The sequence below is a fragment of the Colius striatus genome, chromosome 1 (assembly GCF_028858725.1).
Source record: "Colius striatus isolate bColStr4 chromosome 1, bColStr4.1.hap1, whole genome shotgun sequence".
NCBI classification, from domain to species: Eukaryota; Metazoa; Chordata; class Aves; order Coliiformes; family Coliidae; genus Colius; species Colius striatus.
Genome location: NC_084759.1, coordinates 10,748,655 through 10,767,392, shown reverse-complemented (window position 1 = coordinate 10,767,392; position 18,738 = coordinate 10,748,655). Strand labels below are relative to the sequence as shown.

The following is an 18,738-nucleotide window of genomic DNA, read 5'->3' as shown; positions in this document are numbered from 1 at the left end:
TGACAGTGGATATCAAAGACCTGTGGGAGCTCCTGGAAAAGCTGTAGACCTGAAGAGCCCCAGATGCACGCATACAGGTGGAGGTTGAGCATGCCTGGGATTTAGCTCTTTAGGGGTTAGTACAAGCTCCTGCCTAAGCCAGGGAAGTAAAAATAGTAAACATTCAAATGCTTTTCTGCATCTAAATCCTAAATTTCTGTTGTCTTATGTTCAGCCTTAGACTGTGCTCTTGGGTAGCTGTGCGTCCATACACACATCATGTGTGTTTTGAGGAGCCCTGAATAATTAATGAATGAAAACAAAACTCCTAGTGAAACAGAGTCCCTCTCCACTTAGTAATGAAATCTACACTGTCTGCTTTTGGAGAAGGCTGGCATTACAATGTGACCATTCACAGGACTTCAGTTAATAAGAGCACTGAAAGACTCTGCTTTCTGGCTAGAATGAAGTACAAACCCTATTTTTTCATTTCAGCTTTAATGTAACAGTCTTAAACAAGTGGATTTTCCATAAAATTAGGTAACTCTACTAATTAGTAACCCTACTGCAGAAATACTGCAGGCTTTGAATTCTTAGAAATTTCTGTTGAGAGAATTCCACCACAGAGTTTGACTTAAACCTCCACAACCAACCATCGCAGTTCATTTCTCAGCTGGGATCATAGCAAAACACTGCCGGTAGTTAGTAGAAGTGTTTGCTGGTGGAAGATGCCTGCAGGTATATGAGAGCATGTTCTGGAGTTGAACATGAGGGAAAGTCACCTCAGCTAATTTTCTTGGTGCTACTGATTTAAATTGGTAGAAATAACAGTTGAATCATTTTCGTTCAAGCCATCAAGGTGTTAACTGCTAAGTCTGAAAACGTGAAAGGAGATAGCTCTTTGTATGATATCACACCACACTGTGGAACTCCTTGCTGTTAGGAATTACGTGTGTTGGAAGTTTTTGTGGGTTCCAAAAGCAGCTGGAGAAAATTTTGGAAGAAAAATCTACCAGCAGTTATCATGTCTAAAGGTTTAATAATAGCCTCCATTTCAGGAACTCCTTAGAGGCAACACTATTCTGGGAAAGCTCGGCCATATGCCTGGCCATTAGCTACTACTACTTGTCATATTGTCTCCTAGGTGGCTACTATTTACCACTCTGAAAGACACCAGGAAGACATCAGGAAGGTACCAGGACAGAAGGACTTTTGTTGTGACTGTCTCTGTGATGTCTTCTGAAAGGCTTGTTTAGAATATGGGCTGCGGTTGGTAAACGTTCTCATGTGGGACTCCTCTGGAAGTAGTTTCTATCTGAGGGTCCCACTGCATCTGGAAATGACTCAGTTAAGGACATGTTGCTCTGCAAAACTGTACTGGGTCCATGGGAGAAAGGGTCTTCAGTGGTGAATGAGAAGCACTATGGGAGTGTTGTTGGAGTTAATTTTAATCCACACATTTATTTGTTGCGTCTGCACTTCTGAACAATTTTCATGCTTTATTGTGTACTGGGACACTTTATGGACATGGGCTTTTGCTAATTGCACACGTCTAGGACATGCTGCCACCACAAAAGCTTTCTCTTCTTTTCCTCAGTGCTGTCCTTTTGAGGGCAATTCTGTTGCCTCAGCTGTCACCGTTCTGATTTCCACCAGGATTTTGCTGCCTTCATCACTTAGATGACCCTACTCCACCATCCCAAGGCAAGAAGTCATCTGAGCTGGACACTGACCAAATAGGTTAGATAAAAATCTTCAGATTGAAATAGTTTTTTCACAAGTTAAGAAGTGGTTGTGGTGGGTTCATCCAGCATTTTGCTTCCATAGTGTTTCTTGGTACTTAGCAGGAAGATATGCTTTTTGGTTTCCTCATTTACTTGGTACCACCAGGAAAAAAACCAAACCCTAAACTTTTTCAAACCTCCAAGTACAAGGAGTACTTCTAAATGAGTCTATTCCTTTGGCTCACTTCAAGGAAGTTGTGAGGGCCTCATCGTACTCCTCCTAGCATGTTAGTTTAAGTCTTACTCCAGGAGTAAGTGCCAGGGACCTCAACATGAGCCTGAGTGGAGTAAAACAATCTTAAGCACAAAACAGACACTGGGAGTACTTACTACTGAGTTGTTTCACCAGCTCTTGTTGTGTTTGCAGCAAACCAGCTCTTGGACCAGTGTTCCAGTAACACAAAAACATCTTTGTAGTGATGACAACCACTCATTAAAGAGAATTAAACAAACTCTTTTAAGACAGACACAATACTTAACTTTTAAATATCATAATTGCTTGGATCCACAGATTAGAACCAAGGTTGTTCTTGTGAGCCTTTGAAAGCAAGTCTACAGTACAAGCCTAGGTACAGAAGAAAAAGCTGAAAGGCAGTTTCACCAAATGCTTGGATGTATGTAAAGTTCAAACTGTCCCTAATTTCCCTATATTAGATTACACTGCATTTCCATGATAGCAAAAGCCATTCAGAGGAGAATGGCTTTCAGTGCATAGAGATTTCTTCAACATAACTCTTAATACACAACAGACATGAGATGGAGGTAGACAGTGGTGGAGGTGGAGATAGGGAATAAACCCTTCTTACCACCTCCTTCTTCAGAAAGCCACTCATCACCTGATTTCTATCTTCATGTTCACAAAGTGCAGCCAGGACATCCTTTGCTTGTATGCTCATTACATGGTGATTTAGGCTTGGGCCCTAAACTTTCCATCAAAACCCCTACTGAAAAATAACCAGTTCCCAGCAAAAGAAACAAAACATGGACCCTCTTTGTTCTGAGAGTGACAAAAACATCCAGAGGAGAAAAAGCTGCAGGGTACAGCTGCTTTCAGAGGAACACCATCTTCTACTGCAGTAAACACTTTTTCTCTCTCTGCATCATGCAATTTGTATCACAAGTTTTAAATCTCACCAGGTAGCTAACAGCCATTGAACGGTATTTATAAGACAAAGAGCATGCAGAGGACCTAGCTGCAACTCTCCTACATTTGGAGGACTATTAATACCAAAGTGATGGAGACAGGAAGGTCAAAGGAAGACACAGATGAAATCTGCACCTCAACATTGCAAATTACTTTCTGGAGTTTTAAAAAACAGATGGATGGATGTAGCTGTTTCTGGAAAAAGTGTAGTGATGAATAGGCTGAAGATAGGCTGTTCCTTAAGACCTAAGTTTGAATGTAGCCCATCTTTTTAAAATGGCAAAATACAGCAGGGGCAATGCCACTAAAAAAAAAGTAAAATTGAGCTGGGCAGTTGCAGAAACACATCTTAAATCAGCAAGATACAGCTGAAGACATGCTGAGACTGCGGCCAATTTTTAGGTAGCAACTCACACCACAGATAGGCTATTTATCATGTGCTGATGTTTTCTCAACAGCTTTGAAAGGTTCAATAGATTTTGAACTAACTCATGTTCTGACAATTTTATGAGAACAAAAAAGAAAAGAACATAATTACTACAGTCCAAAAAGTTTGCTCAGGGTTTGGCATCAGACCACATATATTGCACTGTGGGTTTTCAGATGGTGACACGTGACTGTTCCTGGAACCTTCAGTCCCTTATGCTGCTGCACTTCACAACAGTGATTTTATTTAAATAACCAAGAAGAATTGGTACATATTTTATTGAGCACTTTAGAAGACAACAAGAGATTCACTGTAGTGAGTCATAGTCTTAAATACAAAAGAGGAATTAGTAAAAAGTTAGGCTCATATCCAACACGAAACATGAACACGTTGCTTTCAGGAGCTTTAAAGGTTGAGAATTCTACTTATATCAAAGAGTTCAAACACATCCACATCACAAAATGTTAGCACTGTACTACAGCTCCTTGTTCAAAACACACAATGCACAAAGTGCATCTGCATTACCCATATACAAAGGACCATCAGCAACACATCAGCACAGATAGAAACAGTCTAGAAAAGGTCAGAGGGGTTTTAGGTTTTCTGGGAGAAGTACGGTAGTAAAATAGAGCAGTTTGGACCTGCATTTAACAAAAGGTGTTTCTTGATGGTAATACAACAGACATTAGGACTGCAGCTGTGCTACTGTCTATTAGTACAGAATTATGGCTTTAAAGACTTTCTTTTAAATAAGGCTTATCTTAGCTGAAAGTCACGTAATAACTGAAGAGTTCATGCAATATTAGCCACAGGTATAGTATGGCAGCACTTTGGGATCCACTTGTTTAACAACAGCTGCCAAATTCAAGTAGGTGCACTTATCTCTGAAATCTGCTGCAGCACATAAACAGTTCTGTGCAAAGATGGTAACACCAATTACTTCCTTTTCCTGCTCCCCTTCAGCCCTATGGAGAATGCTGAAGCCCGGAACACAACAGCAGGTGACACAGATGAGCTGGGAAATGGAAGGCCTACCCAGTTATAAAAGAGGTCCTACATTGTCTGAAGAGAAAACTTGGAAGAGGTGACAGGCAAATAATTTCAGTTACATGGACAATACAGAAAAAACAAGTGAGCATATAACATTTATGAAAGATACACATTGCCATCGTGATGCTTAAACCCCCACTCACCTCAGCTGGTGTCAAACATTCAGGACAAAAGTCATTGCAATGTTCACTGAAGGTAAAGGTCCTGGGCAAGGGGGTACAACATGAAAGCCCACTGCTACTCTCCCAAAGCAATCCAATAACACACCGGGACAGTTTTCCACCTTACAAACGCTCCCCTTCTTTTGTCTGTTCCAATCCACTTCATCATCTTATCTTTAATTAAAATTAAATCACAGGGTGTTTGGGGAGGGAAAATTTTCATCATATTTACATCTACCTCATGTTGGCTGTCAGCTGCTTGGCTCTGCTGAAGTGCTCAGCTGCTACTGTAATGTAAGACTGTCTTCTCCAGCAGGGTTTGGAAAACAGCACAACTAATTTTGTGTTTGATAATACAAAGCTGAAACAAAATCCACACATACAAACATTAAAAACCAACTTCTACAAACCATTACAAAACCAGAACCATGTTCACTGATCTTCAGCCAGACTCTGAGGCAGATTTGTTACTCACAAAGACCAAAACAACTGAGAAAAAGAAATTAAAGTAACATTTATCTTACATATTGTTACATTTTGTAAAAAAAAAAAAGTGTTAAGACATTATTAATTTAAGAATACATAGAAAATTCTAAATCCCTAACATTTACAGTACCACCTTATACTAAGCCTGTTTGTAGTTTCTTTTCCATCAGTGCCAAGAAATTAACCCCAGACACCAATGTCGAGAGGGCTAACCAAGACATCTCAGGCTGAACAAAGCAACCTTTTTCCTGTGAAGAGACAGCCAGCATCAGTGGCCAGCAACCACCTCGTACAGATTAACCAGGCTCATTAAAAAAACAACCCCCCCGGCCTACCTGTTCCAGGGCAAAGAGCCCCAAGATGCCCAGGCCAGAACTGAGATGGTCAGTTCCAGCCAAGCAACACCTCAGAATGCAACATGGCCACCTCTTTTTATTACCTAGAGGGTTGTTTCCCATCTCTGTACAGTCTCTTTTCTGCTGCCAGCGTTGGTTCTTCTTACTATTCCTTGTGTGTTATAGCTTTTCCAAATAAATAATGAAAGTCTACAACATGTCTTTTCAGGTACACGATTGCTGACTATTGCACGGCAAGTAGTCTGTAAACCAGTTTGGCCTCTGAGGAACTATTAGGCTAACGGGACGGACAAGGGCAGCACCTTGTGTGGAGCACAGTGGAGGCAGAGGAGGAGCAACTGCTGCAGTAGGAAGCTCTGGCCTGCTGTAGCAGGAAAGCATCAGCACGAAGAATCTACAAGTCTTTGGCGAAGTTTTTTATCTTCTCTTGGACTCACGTTGCCACTTGCTTCATGGTCTGTCAAAACTAAAGAGAAAGTAAAGCTTTAGAAATGAAATGGTCATCAAACCACTCAACATATTCTCATTTCCAAAGGAAGTGGCACCAAGAGAGTGCCACAAGGCTGGCTGTCCTGCCCTGGAGCTGCTGAGTGGCCTCTGCTGCCCTCACACAGCCCAGTGGCACCATGTACCCTGCAAAACTGGCTGGATGGCTGGGCCCAGAGAGTGGTGGGGAACAGAGGTAAATTCACTTGTTCCCAGTGGTGTTTCCCAGGGCTCAGTGCTGAGGCCTGTTCTGTTTAACATCTTTATCAATGATGTGCACCCTCACTAAGTTTGCAGATGACACCAAGCTGAGTGCGAGCATTGTTCTGCTCGAGGGCAGGAAGGTTCTTCAGAGGGACCTGGTCAGGCTGGAGTGACGGGCCAAGGCCAATTGTATGAGGCTTAACAAGGCCAAATGCTGGATCCTGCACTTGGGCCACAACAACCCCATGGAAAACTGCCTGGAGGAAAAGGACCAGGGGATGCTGGTTAAGAGCATCTGAACGTGTGCCCAGGTGGCCAAGAAGGCCAACGGCATCCTGGCCTGTGCCAGAAATAGTGTGACCAGCAGGACCAGGGAAGTGATTGTTCCCCTGCACTCGGCCCTGGTGAGGCCATACCTTGAATATTATGTTCAGTTTCAAGGCCTTTCACTACAAGAGGGATACTGAGGTGCTGTAGGTGCTGAGGTGCTACTCTGGAGGAGAACAACTCTTTGAAGTGTTTTTGTGAGATGAAAACAGTCTCAAAAGTTCTCCTCTGAGATAAAAATGAGTCAGATTTCTATAAGCTTTTTCAGCTCCTTGAGTAGAGACCTTCACTTTGGGCTCTTAAATTCTCCTACCAAAACCTACTCACCTGTAGTTCTAAAAAAGGACACATTTAAGAGGAGAACTATTTTCCATCAGATTTACTCCATACTGCCATACTAGAGCTGGCTGTCAGAAGTGCTTCCTCTAGTGTGAAAAGCAGTTCTACTTGTTTGTTCTGAATTCCCCTGTTGTATACATTGGCTGCTTCTCTAAGCCTCAGTCTACCAGAACTGCTTGACCAAAATACAGAGGAGCAGCTACCCTCTGGGCACTGCTGCTTCTCTTTTATTAAGCAGAGGGCACAGCTTTTTGAAGAGAAAGTAGATTTTTTTTTTTTCCTGCCTCTGAAACAGTTTTTTAACCTGCCCTCAGCAATGTGCTCACCTACTCAGGTCAGTTGCTAAATGTTTTAAAGCCACTTCCATGAGCACATGACTTTCTGAAGGGGCAGACTGAGAGACTGAACTACTTTATTTGAGGGACATAGGCCTTGGTGTCCTGCTGCTTCTGTGGGGACAGCTACAACAGCAGCCATGCTCACATTGAATAGGGAGAAAGCTCCCCTGTCCCTTTATGCCTCTCCCTGGGTACTTGGCCTCTCTAACTCTGCCCTTGAGGAGGGAACTGGAATCGTATTTAAGATATGCTACATTTTTTAGCACAGAATCTAAGACTACATCTCATATAAGAGTGATTGCTCAGAGCTGATCATGACTGGGAACTGGTGAACAGCTGCAGAGAACAGCTGCAACAATCCAGACCAACTCAGGCCACTTTGGCACAAATCACTTTACAGTCACAGAATCACAGAATCATTATGGCTGGAAAAGACCTTTGCAAGTCCAGTCACTAACCTAACACTGCCAGGCCCACCACTAAACTAAACCATATCCCTGAGCACCTCAGATATGTGTCTTTTGAATATCTCTAGGGTTGATGACTCCACCACCTCCCTGGGCAGTCCATTCCAATGCTTAACAACCCTCATCAACCTTTGTTTCTGTCTGTGTAAGAAGAAACAGGAGCATGTTCACTGGCCCCAGTCCCACTTCCCTTCTTTTGTCATTTTCTGTTCCTCCACCAGTGGCATTTCTGAGCATCAGGCTTATTTTTACATTCATCTAACATTTCTGCCAAAGCCTGAATGAAAAGCAGAAGCAGCAGTTACTACTTTTTTTGAGCTAAGCTCTGAAAAATGAATCTCCTGAAACCATGAGCTTTCCCACTGCAGCTTCTTCAAGTGCAACTTGCTATAGAACAATCTAGTGCTTTCCTACTGTGCAGGCAGTCTTAAGGAGTTCAGGTTCAGACAGCCAAAACCTCTTACTGCTAGAGCAGAGATGCCAGCAAGGACCATAAACTAAACAGACACTTCAGCATTTAACCTGTTCCACTGACTTGCAACTTCTGGCCTGCACGTGAAGTTACAGCAGTTACACTGCAGACAACAGGGAAAGGTCTAAGCAGGTCCATTTTCTTTAGAATAGATGAAAACGTTTTTGTTAGGAATACAGAGCTAGATGAAACTTGCTTTGTTTTGCATGAATGAACTTTCATTGGAATGGGATCCTTATCTCTGTATACCAGCAGGATTGGATGTGGTGTTTCTTTCTTTGACTTTCCTGTTTAAAGAAAGAGCACCTTACCTTGTAGCTCTGTGGTGTTTGCGTCCAGCTCTTTTGTAGTCATTTCTTCAGGCTTCTCCAACACAGCTGTCCCTGGCTTCCCATCTATGGTATCTGTCTTAATAGTACCAAGGTTTACCAAAAGTTGCATGACGTCAAACTTCTCAGAAACTGCAATGTTCTCCAGCACTTTGAGGCATTTAAATGATTTAAGTTCACTCACGTTTTCCTCAAGAAAGAGGAGGTAAAGGCTTAAGTCATCAAAACAATTTGACTTAAGTTTCAGAACATCAAAAGTCGGCAGGATTTCGTATACCTTGAGAACACCTGAGTTCCACCTCCACGGAACAAACATTGCATACACTACCAGAGGCATCACTAGAAGGTAGACTATCAGGTTAATATAGCTCAGTACCTTGAAGACACCAACAGCAATAAGCTTGCACTGAACCACTTCTGGAACAGTTGTGTCATTCTTTAAGATCCCAGTTTTGATAGTGCAGAGAAACTCATCACTCAAAGAGGAGAGGCTAATGTAGTAGCCAAGGTAGAGGCATGCAATGAAAATAATTACTAGTGTGAGTACACGGCAGATAATGTATTTAACTATTAAGCATTTGGAATTCTTCTTCGTCTTCAGGTACTGCTCCACAATTGGGTATTTAAAGTAGCTTTCAGATATTTCCCACAAACTGAAAGGGAAAGAGAGGAAAAAAAAAAGAAGTCACACAGATCAGATGCTGCAGCATTCACCTACCTCAAATCTGAGAGACCTAGTACCCTAGAATAGACACAAGACTGGATCTCCTCTTACCGGGCTAAATCAAGGGTAGTTTGTTGAAGTCCGTAGAAAAACAACAGAATAGCAGATGAATGAAGAACATTGATACTCTAACACAGAAAAGCCACTTAAGAGATAAAATAGCTCAAATATTGAAAAACAGAAAAAAGTACGGCCCTCACAGCAAAAAAAAAAGTTTTTGTTCTTTTCCAACACAAAACAGGTACAGTCAGCAAAGCCAAGGTTTCCCAAATACTTATGTGACAGTAGCACATTGAAAGGCTTTTTACTTGTCAAGACCTAACTCCACATTTTAAGGACCAGACTTAAGTTCCTATTGTACTGTTTGCACCCCCACAGGCAAAGAGAAACCGGTACCCTGACCTAGGATGAAGCAGAAATTGGATCTGTTTAGAATAGTGCATGAGTTTCATCAGAGAAAGGGGCTCTGCTTTTGTTTGGTTTGGTGTTTGGCATTTTACTGTGGGGTTTTTTCTTCAAACAGAAGTTTTGCAGACCTAGATCTGAAAGGACAGGAGATGACAAGTCAGAGACTTTGCTCACAGCATGCAGGTGACAGTCAAGAACTGAGGACTGCAGCCATTCCTGATTTCTTATGCTGAAGTGGGTAAAACTAATTATCACCTATTTCAACTGAAGAAATCCAGATATCTCAGGTAATCGACAATCTGAAGAGCTAATCGAATGTTTTCTTTGAAAAAAAGAGAGTTACAAGTTCCAGCTTTGAGTGCCCACAATAATGATTTCAGATATCCTCCTTTTTTAGCCAAATGTAAAAGTGTGTCAGGTCACCATTCAGACCTTTGCAGTACATTTCTAAGAACGATGCAGGTGTCACATCTGTTAAGAGCTTAAGGAAAAGAGCAAAGCAAGCCAAGCCCCAGCATCTTACCTCTGTGTCACGTTCTCATTAACAGGTGGAACCAAGTCAGCAGGGTCCCTGGGGTCTCCGCTGCGGATGCTATTAGCAGCTTTGATTGCCCTGTTGTAGGCTTTGTCAAGTTCTTCCATGATGAATTTCAGGTCTGATGAGAGGTGAGGGGCTGCGGTGAAGCGCCAGAACAAACATGGGAGGTACAGCAGGATGGCGACGAGCAGCAGGATGTATGGGAAGAACTGAAGGGAGAACAACATGCAGATTAGGCCCCACCTGTGTGTCAGTCAGGCAGTCACCACCATTCCCTAGAGGACTATTAAATTCCCTAGGAGCTTATTAAATTCCCTGTTAGTTTATTTAAACGCTTTTAGTGAAACCTGCTTTTGTGGATTTTGGGGATACGCAGGGAAGTAAAATGTCTTCAGGCTGCTCCAGTAACTTTGCTGCTGCTTAGAGCTTTGGCAAAGAAAAAGAATTCAAACATTGCATATTCAGATTTGTGCTGCTGGAGCTGAAATTGAGCGGTGCAGTATTAACCTGGGGAACAACAATTAGCAAAGACAATCAAAACAGCTATCAGAAAGACTGACTGAAAAACAGGACAGTGTCACATAAATTTCCCTCCCAGATGTGTCACCACTGCTCATAGCAACTACAGTGCTCCAGACACCAGCAAAATCTCTCCTGCTTTTCGTTAGCCATCAGGAGGTTAATGAATAGGCACTTTGTGCTGCATCTGCCTGCAAACACAGCTGTCTGCTCAGAGTGGCTGTAAAGGATGTAAGTATGGTTGTAGTATTAAGGGTATTTAAATATTTTTAGATAACTCCTAAATGGAAACCAACACACAGCATCACAGAAGGGTCTGGTGTTACTGCAGCTCTGAGAAGTCAGCTATGACACCTTCAGCACCCTTTGCTAAAGCGCTGAAGCAGGGAGAAAATACAACAGCGTGAAGTTTTTATGTCTTTAGCCATCAATACATAGGAGCTTTTCACCCTGATATTTAATCTACAATTCCCTCCAGCTGCTGGAAAGATGGTATTTTCTCTCTACTGTGGCATTACATTCAAGATGTACATTTTCTCAGAACAATTACCCACACAGAAACATGATGTAAGATCAAGGGAGAGAAGCAGTTAAGAAAATGTACTGCAAATTTGGCTAGTACCTACTTCACTACATTCAACTTTTCATAGTAAGGCACACTTAATTGCTTCCTAGAGAAGTTTTAAATTAGTTGTGGTGAACAAATCTGAGGCAGATTTAAGGCATCTTAAATGTTACAGCCACGGACACATGCACATTCCTTGAAAAAGGCAATGGAGAACTTTAGAGGAACCTTGGACTGAAGTCCTTAATCAGTGCAAATGGAACTTACATTTGTAGATATTTAATAAGATGAGAATTTGGACCTAATATTAATATGTTAACGTGTGTTTTCAATAATCAAGGGAGCTTAAAGTTTTGTATGCACAAAAGAAAAAAATCGATGTTATTGAACTTTTTATCAAGGAAAGCTAATTCTAATATCACCTACCATCAAAGCAACATCCCACATTGTAATTAACACTAGCAATGCATACGATGTATTAGCATTAGGATAAAGGCCGACTTCTTAAAGGAACTGCATGGACAACTAACTGCAGACTGCAATGTGAACCATCGTCCTGAATGTGCACATTCGCTACAAAGCAGTCAGATTAGAAACCTGTGACACAGTAAAGCAAAGCCACGAAAAACATGAAACAGCCATAGAAAACTGAGGATGCTGTATTTAAAGGTCAGTTTTCCTTTGCAACAATCCTTACAAATTCATACTTTGTTTCTCCTCAGTAGCAACATAATTGAACTTGGAAAAAATTGCTTCTTCAGTCCCTAGGTAAGCCCTTGAGGGAGAAAACTTCAAGAAAGGCTCACTTTTAAAACTGAAATGGGAATCCTGCAGGGGTGGACTAACCCACTAACAAGATTGCTTAAAACACTTTGAGGTTAGCAAAGCAGAGTTGGCTGCAATTATCGTGTACATCCCGCTAGAGGTAGCTCTTCCTCACCAGCAAGGAACAAGCATCAGCCCCGTACTGTTGGATCACAGCTGTAGTCTGTTGCCCGGCAGGGAGCTGGCCTCCCAGGGCAGAGGGATCACGGGGATTCCTTCTGACATCATGGGAATTGCTGGGGACTGCTAATCTGCCCAATCCTCCCACTGCATTCATACTGTCTTTTGAACCACTAAACCACTGAGCGCTCACCAAATGGATTGTTTACAGTAACCATCAGAAATTTCTTCCCTCCTGACCTCCACCCTGTGCCAGCAGCCAAGGCAGCCCATGGGTGTGGGTGCTGCTCCTCTCTTTGAACTGCAAAACTGCTTTTGATCAAACTAAGCAAGCTAATTCTCCCAAAATCATGTTCTCACTGGCTGATGCCTCTCAGCTCTGCTTGCTGAACCCTTGACATGATCCTTCCCCAACCCCTAGCAGCCCACAGGAACTGTGCAGAGCTCTGCCCTCACTACTGTCTCTCTTCCGTCTTTGCACACAGCAGATAACTTCACATCATCTGCTTTTTTCCAGGTCTATTATGTCCAGTGGAGATGTAAAGTTTTGGAGTGTCTTAACTTGTTTCTGTAGACATCTTGTCAAACTCAACAGCTGAAGAATCTACCCTTCAAATGAATCACTGTGCACAGTGCCACCAGGCCTCACAGGTCTGGATCCCTTGGTCTACCTAAAGCTTTATGGTTTCATGTCCAGGCCTTTCAGTCCTCTGAATTCTGTGCTCTGTAGAAATAGAAATGATCTATGTATGAACAAAGGCTGCCCAGAGAGGCTGTGGTGTCTCCTTCTCTGGAAGTTTTCAAAACCCACCTGGACATGTTCCTGAGTGACTTGATCAAGAGGAACTTGTTTTAGCAGAAAGCTGGACTAGATGACCTCTAGAGGTTCCTTCCAGCCCCCACTGTTCTGTGATTCTTTTAAACTCTCCTAAGTGCTCCTCTAAGCTACTGCAACACCTTTCCCATCAGCCTTAACAAATGCCAGCTTGTACAAGATTGCTGAAAAGCCTGTTTAGTTTCACTTACTTCTATGTCATACACCTCTTAGCACTCTTCCACTGATGCCAGGTGGTGAAAGAAACAACAAAGAAACATCTGATTTAGTAAGAAGCAACCAAAGCTTCTTACATTCCTTTATACCATTTGGCTTTACAACTCACTCATTTCAAATTTTATAGGCGTCAGAGGATTTATGAACTCTCTTTCTGACCCTCAAAACTAGAAAGGCCACCAGCAGTTTCTGATTAATCTTTGAGATCTCTTTACCCTGATGCCATGAGTTAAGAGGCAAGACAGCTGACACGCTGAAGTCACAGCTAAAACCTCTATTGTCCCAGTACCCATCTCCTCCTTTATACCTAGAAAAAGACTCTGGGCACAATCTGCAGTTTTGTAGCCCATGAGCATCTGTCCTATTGCTTTGCCTCAGACCTTCAAGCTCCCATCTCCCCTACCTCATTACAGTCTTTTGTCTTAGTGAAAAAAAGCCTCTGCCATCTTCCTTTGTGCCTCTCATTGACTCCCAACCACTGCCTCTTGGCCTAGAAGCATCACAACACTGGGCAAAGTCGCAATTGCCAGGTGTTTACTGAGCTTCCTCTCTCCAGGCTCTCATTGCTCCCAAAGCTGCAGCTTATCAAAGATTCTTGGATGCATCAAGAAGAGTGTGGCCAGCAGGTCAAGGGAGGTTCTGTTCCCCCTCTGCTCTGCCCTGCTGAGGCCTCATCTGGAGTCCTGTGTCCACTTCTGGGCTTCTCAGCTCAAGAGGGACAGAGAACTTCTGGAGGGAGTCCAGCACAGGGGCACCAAGATGATCAGGGGACTGGAGCATCTTCCTTATGAGGAAAGGCTGTGGGAACTGGGGCTGTTTAGTCTGGAGGAGACTGAGGGGGGATCTCATTAACATTTACAAATATCTAAAGGGTGGGTGTCAGGAGGTTGAGACATCCTTTTTTCTATAGTAGCTAACAACAGGACAAGGGGTAATGGGAGGAAGCTGGAACACAAAAAGTTCCATTTGAACATAAGAAAAAACCTGTTTTACCGTTGAGGTGAGGGAGCCCTGGCACAGGCTGCCCAGAGGGGTTATGGAGTCTCCTTTCTCTGCAGGTCCAAAACCCTCCTGGACATGTTCCTATGCGACCTGATCTAGGTGAACCTGCTTCTGCACGGGGGTTGGACCAGATGATCTCTAAAGATCCAACCCCTACCATTCTGTGATTCTACGATTATGGCAGCATGAGAAAACATTATGCAGCACTATTCTAAATGGTCTCAAAACCAGAGCAGCAGCATGACCACGAGTCCATCTCTTTTTGTTTGGAAACAAAAGCCTGTATTATTTGTCAGCCCTTCCATAGCACTTGATGCACGACTCCATCCCTCTCGGATTCTGGCTTTTTAAAAAATGATACACTCATTCTATTTGCTAACAGTAGGCTTAGAGAACGAGCAAATTGTTTTGAATCGTTAAAATTAAAGGCCTTGAACCAACAGGCAGAAGTGAAAATGCAAAGTCATCTGGCACGAGTCCTAGGTCTGAAAGCCACAGTTGGGACTGTCCAGCTCATCTGACCACATTTTTACAGTCACACATAATGGCTTCCCATTTTAAGAAGAGAACTCCATGGGATTTGTGCACAGATGAGCCTGTGCCATACACCCATCTGTTATGGGTTACGTGTTTACTTCCAAGGCATCGAATACACAAGGAGGAAATGCTACTTCAGTCTTAGATAGTTTGTAGTAGTGAAGCTAAATAGGATGTGCCACCGACCTGAAGATCTGTATAGTCAAAGATATGCCAGAGGAAGATACTGGCCTAAAAGTAAAATGCAGTTTTTCCTTTAGTTATCAAGTTCCCCTTCAATGGCAAGTTCACCATGCTGGATGTAAGATGGTATGAGAATGCATAACTGAAGAAAGGTCCTCTGAAAGCTGATCAGAATAGAAACAATATCCTATGGTTCAAAATGCTGCTTTCAGAACTTCAGAGATGAAAGTGCGTTCAGGGCTACAACACTGTGTTTCAACCTGGATGCCCTGATTTCCACCTAGCTGCAAAGACAAAGAGGACAGGCAAAAGCTCATCAAGTTTGGCACTCAGAAACAAAGCAGCAGAGCTTCAGCTAGGCCAATCCAACTTTCTAGAAAGCACTAGGCAGAGGTACTGTGTGATTAATATTCAGCATGAAAATCTAGTAGCACGTGCACCAGGGATTCACACTACAGTCCCCTATTATGTTTTCTGCTAAGTACTGCTGAGCTCCTGAAAGCTAAAGATGATGGAAGCAGGTTCCCCTGCCTCACTTGGCCCTTGGTCTGGGTGCCGCAGCAAGCTCCTGAGGAAGCAGAGCACTAGGAAGCCAAGAGGTCAATTGCCCTTTGCTCAATGTTGCTGCAGTTTATTCCACTTGACAAACCTTTGTGCTCTGTATACATTACAGGCTATACTAGTACTCCTCCTGAATACAACAGTGCCTCATACCTGAGCAGAATACAGCTTATAACTCAACACCAGAAACTGCCAAAGCCCATGTTAACCGGTACTGATGAGATACCAAAACTGAAACCGTGTCTGAGCAGAAATCTGTGCAGAGGAGGATTCCTCCCTCCAGGCTAAAGGTGTGTGTGCTCTAACATCACTGCTCTGCAGCAAGTAACTGAAACAGGAGTGCAGTGTTGGTGCCTCTCTATCTCATGGCTGTGTTCAGAGAGTAACACATCCCACAGGGCAGTCAATGACAAAACTAGGGCCAGATCTGACATCAGCTGGTTGGCAGCCTGTGGCACAACACCACCAAGCCCTGCAGTTCAGAAAGCATGGTCTTTCTGGACAGCGAGAGCTTAGGAAATGGGATGTCCAGTAGCATTAGGATGCAGGGCCCTGATCCTCCATCTCAGCACAATACCTTGATCCCAGGCTTGTGTTCTACACTTGCAAAAGCATCATCAAAGCAAAGAATTTATGCACACCAAAATGCTCACACTTCAGTGTCCTGTTTTCTTACATCATTGATGATAAACAGGTTGAGTAATTTTCAATCGATACTAGCTACTACGAATGGAGAAGAAAGTTATCCTGCACACACACAGTCCAAACTCAACAAATCTATCTCTGTTTAACACACTGCACCCTTCCCAAGTCACGACTGTTTGTTCAAGCGCCTGCATCTGCTCCTCTCATGAAGATTTTCTACACAAAACTAATGCATATTTTCCAAAACAGCTCTGTCCTTCCAGAATTTGTGAACTTCTACATTCAGATAAATACTCAGAATGACAGGAACCACCTTCACTACATTTCAGTTCCTGATGCACACCATAGCCTCTCACTAATAAATGCACATATAGTGCTAGCACTACAAATGCTAAAGTAAATTCCTAATTTTCTCATGACATGATTTTTTTCACCTTTTAACGGGAGATCAGGTAAAGAAGCTTCGAAGACATCAGTTCATTGACATTAACTTGTTAGACATCAGCTAACTGTTCAACCAGAATGTATGCATGTGTATAGAAGAAGTGCTTGAGCAATCTGTTTGCATAAGCACATAAGACACTGGGATGGTGAAACTATCTTTTAAGCTGTTGTCAGCAGGAGCAGGGAGGTGATCATTCCCCTGTACTCAGCCTTGGTGAGGCCACACCTGGAATACGGTGTCCAGTTTTGGGCTCCTCTCTAGAAGAGGAGGTGCTGGAGAGGATACAGAGGTGGGCTATCAAGCTAGGAAAGGATTTGGAGCATGTCTCATATGAGGAACAGCTGAGGAATCTGGGGCTGTTTAACCTGGAGAAGAGAAGGCTCAGGGGAGAACTTATCTCTCTACAACTACCTGTAAGGAAGTTGTAGCAAGATGGAGGTTGGTCTGTTTTCCCTAGTAACAAACAATAGAACAAGAGGAAACGGCCTCAAGTTGCACCAGGGGAGGTTCAGGCCAGATATGAGGAGGAATTTCTTTCCTGAAACGGTTGTCAGGCATGGGAAGGGGCTGCCCAGGGAGGTGCCGAGTCATCGTTCCTGGAAGTGTTTAAGAGATGGGTGGATGTTGCACTTAGGGAAATGGTCTAGTGGTTGATAGGGCTGGGACAAAGGCTGGACTTGATGGTCTTAAAGGTCTCTTCCAGCCAAAACAATTCACTGATTCTATGACTCTATGATCAGCATCACACTGTCCTGAAGGTGAAAGCAAAAATCAGACTAAACCATCAAAGTCTACTATATAACATCCCCAGCTTCAACTATGCTAAGGCACGGTAAATCCACAGCAAGTGAGTTAAGAAGGCATTTTAAAAACACCTTCATAAGCTCAAATATGCTTTTATCATTCAGAGAAAATATGGACACAAAAGGCATTTCCAAAGACCTAATCTACAGAAAGCTTGTCAAGGTCCGGATAACGATGGCTGGCAGAAGAACAACTTTAGTGGCACTTGGAAACAAACAGTTGTCTAATTTTACTGCATCTTCAGCTCTTATTTCCTTTGGGCAAACACTATTAAAGTGACTGCAAGCATTCTGACTTCTACCATAGCTAAAAGCAGTCAGACAGTAACTTTAAGTACAATAGCACAAAGTTGTTAAGCTCCACAGGTCTGAATCACAACCTTGAGAAAATTCATTGGCACACAAAACTCAACAAAGAAAGAAGCACTGAAGTGTCATCACTCAATTGAGATGAAAATATTTCTCATTAAAACACAAGGTCACAGTGAAGTGCATACTTTTTCAGTTCCAAATTTCTATTTGCCACCAGAAGAGCCTAAGCAAAGGCTCCAACCCCCCAACAGGCTAATGGCAGTAATGACAACATCTCCAGAAGCAAAGGTACTAAGCTCCCTCTGGAAATGACTCTATTCCTGCTTGAGTTGATAGAAGATGTTTCATTGGTGTTCGGGGCAGAAACATGAGCTCTAAATGACTCACAGTTCTGACTGAGATCCTATCCTGCCTGCAAACTTGAAAGTGAAACTCAAACTATACATGACCTTTTGTACCTCACCTGTTACTTACTTCTCATTTTGATGCAGCTTAAAAACTGTTTCTCTCCAGTTTCAATTAGTAGGACTACTGAGACTGAAGTAGCTCCAACACTACACTCTCAAAGAATGGTCAAGAAATGCATTTTCATTCACGTTTCCTTGACCCTTAATCCCTTTTGGTGGGGTTTTATAGGTGAAATATGAGGAATCCCCAGACAACTAAGAAGATATACAAACAGTGAGTAATGAGAACCAGGCAACAATCATAATCACAATCATGGCAACAACATAAGGAAGAACCTCAGGGGGTTTTTGGTGTATTTGCTGACAAGCAATTCAAAGAACAAACCAAAAGCCTATGGTGAATCTTACTTGTATTAGAAAAGGAGTGTTTTCAACAAGTTTCACTTCATACCTACAAAGACTTCAGACCCACTCTTCATATGCAATGCTTTGAGCAGATCCTGCAGCACTCACTTTTACAGACATCTGACCAGATGACTGACCTCCCCTGGCTGTGCCATGTGTGAAGATCTCTTCTTCCTGCTGTCAGTAAGATGAACTCTTTGCCTGTATTTAACACTGGTATGAATCCCATTCTTCTGAAGAACCATCTACTCCCTTTACCTCTATTTTACTTACCTTTATCTTCCTCCTTGATTCTCCTCAACTAATAATAGACTAGAAAATACAGTAATTTAAAAAAAT

At 42.7% G+C, this 18,738-nt stretch overlaps 1 protein-coding gene across 1 annotated transcript in view; it reads right to left on the bottom strand.

Annotated features, from left to right (window-relative positions):
* Window positions 1-3,608: 3,608 nt before the first annotated feature.
* PANX1 (pannexin 1) overlaps window positions 3,609-18,738 on the bottom strand; it is a 29,093-nt gene continuing 13,963 nt past the window's right edge. The window contains exons 3-5 of the mRNA XM_062020386.1: window positions 10,005-10,228; window positions 8,332-9,002; window positions 3,609-5,853 (exon numbers count right to left, since the gene is read on the bottom strand). Coding sequence (XP_061876370.1) covers window positions 5,768-5,853; window positions 8,332-9,002; window positions 10,005-10,228 — 981 coding nt within the window. The 3' untranslated portion in view covers window positions 3,609-5,767. The remainder of the gene's footprint in view (window positions 5,854-8,331; window positions 9,003-10,004; window positions 10,229-18,738) is intronic.